Source organism: Pleurodeles waltl, chromosome 9 (genome assembly GCF_031143425.1).
Source record: "Pleurodeles waltl isolate 20211129_DDA chromosome 9, aPleWal1.hap1.20221129, whole genome shotgun sequence".
Taxonomy (NCBI): domain Eukaryota; kingdom Metazoa; phylum Chordata; class Amphibia; order Caudata; family Salamandridae; genus Pleurodeles; species Pleurodeles waltl.
The window spans coordinates 869,438,463-869,446,795 of NC_090448.1; the positions used below are offsets into that span (position 1 = coordinate 869,438,463).

At 40.6% G+C, this 8,333-nt stretch overlaps 1 protein-coding gene across 1 annotated transcript in view; it reads right to left on the minus strand.

Moving 5' to 3' along the window:
* EML5 (EMAP like 5) overlaps positions 1 to 6,212 on the minus strand; it is a 1,994,219-nt gene extending 1,988,007 nt beyond the window's left edge. The window contains exon 1 of the mRNA XM_069208148.1: positions 5,876 to 6,212. Within this exon, the coding sequence (XP_069064249.1) occupies positions 5,876 to 6,072 (197 nt within the window). The 5' untranslated portion in view covers positions 6,073 to 6,212. The remainder of the gene's footprint in view (positions 1 to 5,875) is intronic.
* Between the last annotated feature and the right edge of the window lie 2,121 nt (positions 6,213 to 8,333).

Sequence of the window (8,333 nt, forward strand, 5' to 3'; positions counted from 1 at the left end):
CATATTCCTGTCTTCTTTATAGCTTGATATGACCCATGGCAAGAAGAAGGGTGCCATTTTACACTGTTCTGGGCTTTCTTGGCAACCATAGCCAAGGAACTCGAATATCTTTTTCTATAAAGAACGTGTATGTTCCTATAAAGATTAGTGATGGTCCATGTTAGTTTTGTGGGGAACCCCTGCAAAGTCCTACTGTGGCTGAGTTTTTCTTTAGGTTTTCACATTGTGAGTTTGTGTGATTGGGAGAGTAACAATATTTTTCCAATCCTCTCATTACATTAGGATGAATTGCTGAAAACTGCCTGGCGGATTGAGTTAAGTTGTTCCGTTGGTGTTATTCCATTACCAACTTTATGAATTTGATAGTTACCCATTATCGCTGTCACCCATTATCCCTGTCACCCCGTTCTCTTATTTCTACCCAAACGTTCTTAAAAAAAAGTTACTGCTTAGTACCTCCCTAATGCCTGGCGGGAGTTGCTATTGTGGTTGACTCTATAGTATGCATTGCAACCTCAAGGAAAAAACAGAAAGGCAAGTGTTACCAGGGAATGCAGTTCTTTCTCCCAGACATATAGGCAAGAAAAAGCAAAACATTTCCTATTTCAAGAAGGCAGGCATCTGCAGCAGCACATTGAGTTCAAAATGGCCGATTCCTCCTGCTACATATTCTTACAGAAAGAATAGCAACTACTCTTCCCAACAGCAGGCTATAGAAGGGAAGCAGCCAGGGCCTGTTGACTGTGGTCATCTCTTGTTTAAATTAGCTGTACATGGGACAATGCCTAATCAAATCAATCTTACAGGTGGACACAAACCTAGAGATAAGGAAGCATACGTCAGAAGCACTAAGACAGATGAGCAACCATTGCAGATTCATTTCACAGGCACAAGCAGGTAGATTAAGAGGCAAACTACTAGATAAAGATACGACATATACTGAAATGAAGACAGAAATTACGACATTTTACAGAGAGCCTATACGACAGACAGACATAAATAAAACACCAATAGATATATAGAGATTTAAATTGGAGAAACCGCCTAGATTCAGAGAAACGTGACACATCTAAGATGTAGAAATTAAACCACCCATCTACCTGTGCAACATCATTTTTAAGTGGTTCAGGAACGTCACTTTTTCCTAATCTTAAATTTCTTCATTTAGTTACTTTTTCTGCAGTTCATACTAGAACGGTCAATAAAAAGACTTACAATTATTAACACAGCACAGACAACATCGGTAGAACTGAGAGCTGACATACAACTATGTATAATGACATAATAATAAAGAATAAGGTGATCCTATATTAGGTGGTCCCATAAAAGACGCCCAAATGCTATTTGTGTAATTTTTTACCATTAGGAGATGCATTTACGCTGGCACTTACCCGTTCTAGCTCATGGAATATGATCTTGCAAGAGATTAAAACCCATAGATGTGCACAAACACGGTTCGTAAGGATTACTGTCCATTTTTCATAGGTGTAAACTAGGCGCAATAACATCGGATTTCTGGTGCAAATGGGTTTGCCCTCACAATTTACATGACTGTAAATAGGTTATTGTTTATTTACACAATTCTTCCTGAGAACAAACGAGCTGATCACTGATATACACAAAGAGTATCATTTTAAGTGAAGAATACCTAGCTTACCTCCAAATTTAGCCTTTCTCTGCCCCCCTATTAGGGAATAACATGCACGAACCGTATTAGCCTTTGTCAACTGCGCATAATTTCGCTCAGCTTCACCAATACCTATGGCTGCTACAAAACATTTTTTAAAGACCGAGTGAGCAAGAACTCGCAGTAGACAGAAACCGAAACATAAGCACTTTCACATTTTTCCCCACTTTGCTCCAAAATCTTATTGAGGTCTAAAGATGCATGGCTGGAAAAAATGTGTCCAAAACTACACACTTGGCCTTTTCACGTGAACAGAAGATAAGTGAAAGCCAGGCTTCAAAACGACACCAAATTAAAGACAAGCATTGGCAAAGCCATTGGGTCTTGCCAATGTGAAATCTATTGGTTTTGCCGATGTTTTTTTTTTTACCTGTGCTGCACAGATTATGCTTTGGTGTGTGTATTTATTATTTAATTCCCACGCCCCTGAAATTGGCAGCCTCTAAGCAGTGCTTAAATAGCAGAAGAATAACTGAGTAAACTCCAAAGTTTTGCTCAGAAGCCCCTGGACAGTGATACTGAATACTAAAGTTGTGTGGTTGTGGTTTCATCTCAAGCCTCTTTAATCCACCACCAGACACTGACTGCCTCTTATCTCAAGCTTGCAGATTCTTGCTTTCTCCCTCCATTACGTTTTTGAACATATTTTCTCTTCCGTTTTTTTCTGTCTCTTGCTATGGGTCAAAGTCAAATAAGTGCTTGTCCCCAAAATTGAATGGGCCTCACCAGCAAAAACGTGCTCAAATTAAGCACTGATGACGCATCAGAGACCTCTCAGAAATCGATGGAATCATTCTTGTTAGGTTAGAAAACCAGAGTTATAGACCCGGTCTCAGCTAAAACCATCCTAATTCAATTTACTACCTCTAACTTTGTGCTTTAAGACATGTGTGACACAGTTACATCAGATGCTAGTCAATTTGGCTGGTACATTCTTACGTTACACAGACAAAAAACAGGTGTTTCCTTTTTCTCACAATCTTGAGAGAGTATGAAAGTTGCTGAGATTTTGGTGACTATACAAAAAATGGCTCTGAACATTCATCCATTTGAGTCAGGGAGATCACATTTGAAATTAAAGATAACGCTAAAACCAGGGGAGTTGTGTTTGATGAATGGTTAACCAGGGAAGGTCAGGTGAATCTGATTATTCATTCCCCCAACCAGCACCTCACTCTTCTACATTAATCCCAGAATGGCAAGCATGATTTAAAGATACAAGCAATCTCTATCTTTCGATATTTTAATTTTGTAGGCTTGGAATCGGGTCGAGTTATATTTGCATGCCTCTGAATCTATGAAAGCATTCTTTAGGTTGCTCCATTTTCTTTGAAGAGGGGAACCCTACAGAGACTGACTACAGTAATATTAAAAAATTTAATAATTCCTCTGAACAATGACACCTAATTCCAAAAGATGGATTAGGTGAACGCTAATACACAAGCAAATTAAATAACATCCCCCCCTCCTTTAGACACCCTGCTTGATATACACATTCATCAGACCCCGAGGCTAGACATCTTCACAGTCCCAATATTAAAGTATTTAGCTGGATAAGTTATTGATGTGTTTAACACGTGTACATAGTCGCATGATAAGTCTGTGACTAGCTTTTTCGGTAAAAGAAACCTATAGGGTATGCATTAGCTCGTGGAAAGCCGTGTTTTTCTTGCTACACCAAGACAAGGAGAAAAACTCAATAACTGCACTCCCAACACCAAGGTTTTCTATGATGAATTTTGCCCGTTGGTAAATTGTCATATACTTCATTCTATGTACTCTCTGATATATTGCCTCAATATTACGTTTCCATCCGGTTCTCTGTATTTTAGCGTGTATCTTCAGATATCAAGCAATGTGACTCACAAAGACAGATGGGAAGGGATTAAGGTTTGATGAACATTAGCAGCCAGCCCTCTACCACATGAACGGTGAAAATACAAGCAAGGATAAGCACGCTGCAGAGACGTACAAAAACAGGACAATAAAAAAACTCACATATAAAGATAGGGTCAAACACGTAGGCCAAACATTCACAGAAACAAACGCAGATGTATATATAGAAACACACATTTCTTCGCAAAAGACACTAGAAAGCACACACAAAGAGGACTACACAATGACACAGACACACAGTGACACGAATGTCTCCTAGTATCAGCTGAAGGAAAATGATTCAAGCGTAAAACCAAGTACCCAGCGCTGCATAGCTAGATACCAACTGTCTATTCAAGGAAAGAACACAAAAACACAAATTCGAATGATTAGAATACACTGATATATTAGTTTTTCAGCCAATTCATCCACCTAGAGCAAGCAGTTAAATGCCGAAGGGCTTTCTCTGCAGCCGTCTTACATAGCTGCCTTCCAAATGTCAGAGAGAGCTGTCCAGCCTTCTGGTGCTGAATTCAGGCAGCTCGCTGCACAAAGAACCGTACGAAGCTTGCGAGAAAAACACAGAAAAGTGATGCTGGGCAGAGAGATTACATTGTGGAATTATCGGTAACTCGCCCCAAACTGGGTGAACTTTGCGTCACTTGAGAAAAAACGCATACGTTCTTATTACTCAACTCAATTGTGTTCGTTTTATTGACCTTGGTTCGGCCATAATGGTCTGGGATGGGACTATAACACGTGACTGCAGATTAGACAGAGCTGTACAGCAGATGCCAAGCTAAATGAACGGTCTCACCAGCTGCACGCATGTCCCCTCTCAACTAGTCACTATACCCTTTTAAATCAATTACAAGTAATTACTCGGAAATACTGTATAATACAGTGCTGGCTCCTCATATTACAAATTTCCACTTGGTAAGGCATAAGGAGGCGTTAGCTCACTTTAAAAGTAGCTCCTTTCTTTTTTGGCTATGTTAATATAGTAACGCGGGGGGCGGGGGGGGCAGCTATAGTTTAGTCATATGTGCGTCTTCTCCTAAATTAATATAAGAATTTCGAAGAAGCTATACTTTGCAGTTCAAGCGTGCATTAATCATAAAGGTTTCGGTTAGTATAACGTCCTTAAACGCGGTCATTTGAGACACCCACTTGTACCCACCCTGTAAAGAAATACTAGATGGCAGCTGTTTCCACAATGAAAGGATGAATGCAATAAAAACATGCAACGGCACACTAAAGCCCCAGGGTGATATGTGAACCCAATCAATAAACAATGTACTCATGCCTCTAGTAAGCTAGAGAGTAAGAAATCGTGACCGTGCAACACGGGAGCTTAGAGTTAAATAGTACAGACTGGTTTCTGTATTGGGGCCGTTTCTAAGACAACAAGACACTTTGTCCTACCAATGAGACCTTTTTCTTAAAGCAATTGTCGATACTGTCTCATCCAGTAAGTCTACTGCAGTTATGCGCCCTTGTCGTCATTTTGGCCGTAGAACTAAATAATCATGGCACTTTCGACCGCGAATTCGCCAGTATCAAGTCACAAACCTAGCTCTAGATGTCTTGGTCTAGTAAAGAAAGGGTGCCCCTCCTGGCGTGAACGTGTTTTTAAACAAAATACATTAACACCTATAAGGTTCGGCATTATTCGCATACGTTATTTGTGACGTACACAATCCGAATATTAAATCTAACGACCCTACGGTGACATTGTAGCAGTACAGAAAACACAGGAATGAAAGAGATCCAGTGACATTCACGCAAATTGCGTGTATTAATATCGGTCATAATATTATTTTTTCATGCACGTTCATCAATGCGACAAAATAGCACTGGAATCGGATTGACAAACTCGCATGAATGTGTGTGTGTTTATATATATATTTATATATACACAGTGCTATTAAATGACAAGTCCCAAGGAGTGCAGCGTCTTTCATCACAATGCTTTATCGGAATGATACAAAACACTCACACAAGAACCTTGCAGCACACCTGCTTTGAATACACATTCTCATGGGGACACCTACAATTCTCAGCATGACTGCAATACATTTAATACGCGAGAATAGTCGAGAAGCAGCAAGATTATAATATATCTAACAGCGAAGTAAAGGGACTTCTCATTATTTCAATACTTTTATAGTATGGTACTGGTAGTATTATACGTTGTGAAGGAAATGCGTGACACTAATTCCACTTTTTAGAAATTCAGGCGCCCTAGCTCGGTTCTTCAAAATTGTGAGCAAATCGGTGATGGTCAAGCAGAAGTATAAGATGCAAGGTTACCTGATGATGTCATCGTTGTGTCCGCGGTAGAACTTTTGGCGGTGTTCCCGACTGTTGTAAACCACGCCGACCCCGGCCACAAAGTATGCAATCTCCTTCGCAGCCGTGTAGTAGAGGTTGTTGCGGCACTGATGTCCCCGGTAGCCATACACCCACTCCAGGCGCAGGTGACAGGCCGGCGGCGTGCGGTCAGCCATGGTCCACACGCTATCTTTCCCCGTAGAGGGAGTAATGTGACACACTACTGGTCCGCTGCGTGGACTGTTCGTCCGCAAAATCAGCCTAATATCCGTTGCCCGTTTTTGATCTTTTAACGGATGACATTTGTCCGTAATTTCGCTTGTGAGCCAATCCCGTAGCCGAACATACTCTTGAGGGGTCGCCTGGGAGCGGGCGGGACTGGTAAAGTGTAAAGTGCTAAAGGATTGGAGCATTAGTGACACATTAGCCAATCTTAGTGCCCTGTACAGAATTCCGAAGCGTTTATTGGCTGTACAGTCCGCACGTGCCTCTGCAGTGTATATCAACACCGCCCGCTACCTTTTCCGCCAGGTGGCACACGTCACTCAAGTTATAGAAGTTTAGGGTCGGGTTGTAGTTGGACTACGGTGAATCAGTCACTGACTTGCAAGTAAACCCGAGTCTGGCATGCATACTTGCAAGTAGATCCGATTGCTGCGGGAGACTCCCGATTTCTGAGGCACAAAAATTGCTTTATTTTGGCGATCTACCACCTGGTGTTGTCTCTGCTTTAATATGTCTATAGGAGAATATACGGTCTCCCGATTTTTTTTTTTTAATTCTTCCACTTTCCTTTTCCAAAATGTTGGCATATATGGGACATGACAACAAGTCTCCGCCCGGTAGTCTCTCGCCACACTCGCAATTCTGGACAATATTTTGTAGCAAGGGCTAGCTCAGGGCTGCTATTGATTGTCGGACTTCTGTCACGGAGGCCCCGTGTGAACAGTAAGTGACGGGTGGGTCAATACAGGATTGGTCTGACAGGTCTTGCTGGCTGCTTTCGGTGACTGATACTCCAGCCGTGGCTGGGTCCCCTTCCTACCTGATTTGGGGCAACACTGTCATATGTGCCATGCTTAACGTGTTAAAAGTGCTTCCTGCCGATTCGCACTTTGCAGTTACAGTGAATGAACATACATACATTTTATTGTTTGTTTTCTTTACAACATATACACTAAGTAGGGATTAAATATCATTAGAAAAAAGTTCTGCTACTAGTAAAATCAATACACCATGTTTACAATGGTATACATAACCATTCCTAAAAAAATATTGATAAACTTCTAATATAGTAAAAGGTTCTTGAGAGGCCATTCACACTTTAAGACCTTTTGTGTTCTGTTCTCACATTACGTAATGGCCAAGTCTAAGTATTAAATAATGTGCACAACATTTTGCAGCGTGTTGCTCCTGAAGTACAATAAAATCAGTGATTATTCTCGTTTATCGTTCTCGTTTCTTCTGTCCTAAAAAAAAATGGTTTCAGATATTTCCTACGTGCGTCAAGCAAATCTGGACACTGGCAGAATGCACGTTCAACCAACATTGAACTACATGTACGCAGTGCCTTGCTTACAAATGGGTTGTTACATCCAAGGAAAAATTAGGCATGGAAACCATGCCCCTGAGGGCTTACATGTCACAGACGTTTATAGAAAGAAAAAGGGGTGTGCACTAGTAAACAGCACATTTTTATGCAGCCGTATTTAAATTTTGAAAAATAAAAGGGTATCTTTTTCCCTATTACGCAATTTTTGAATTCCCTGGACAAGCCAACACATTTAATTTCAACATTCTTAGCCATTACAATGCTATTTTAAGCACTATTCCTAAACCATTAGTTCAACTTGTTACTGTTACAAGACAGGAGGCTCAATTATGACAAATCTTCTTTACTGATTACCATCCAAGAATAATAAATATATCACATCCAATATGGAAGGAAAAAACTGTTTAACATGTTTTAAAGGCGAGCATCCTAGTAGAAATAGCAGTGCCAATCACAAGACAGACCACATGTTAATCCACTTTGGGGAGTGGGGGCAACAAACTTCCTCCTCTTTGCTGCTCTACCAGAGATAAGTATCATCTTTTATTTTTCCCTTTCACTGTTGCAATATTTAGTTATTCTTGCAGCTTTTTTCGTTTTGTGGGAGCAAAACTATACCATAAAAATTTGGACATCCCCAAATTTACCTCAGTCCGTTCTCCCACAGTTTACTTGACCGGAGGCAGTATTAAGCATCAGTTAAAGGGCTTTTTTACAGAAAAAATAATAATCAATGGTACACATTCAATGCTATGAAGGTTCTCAGATGCAAAGTTCTACAGAGTATGTAAAATCCAAAATTATTCCCACATGAGCAGCAAAATCAAAGATCCTGTGCAGCATCCCTAGTAGAATTGGTAAGTCTTTTGACTCGTCCCCAAAATC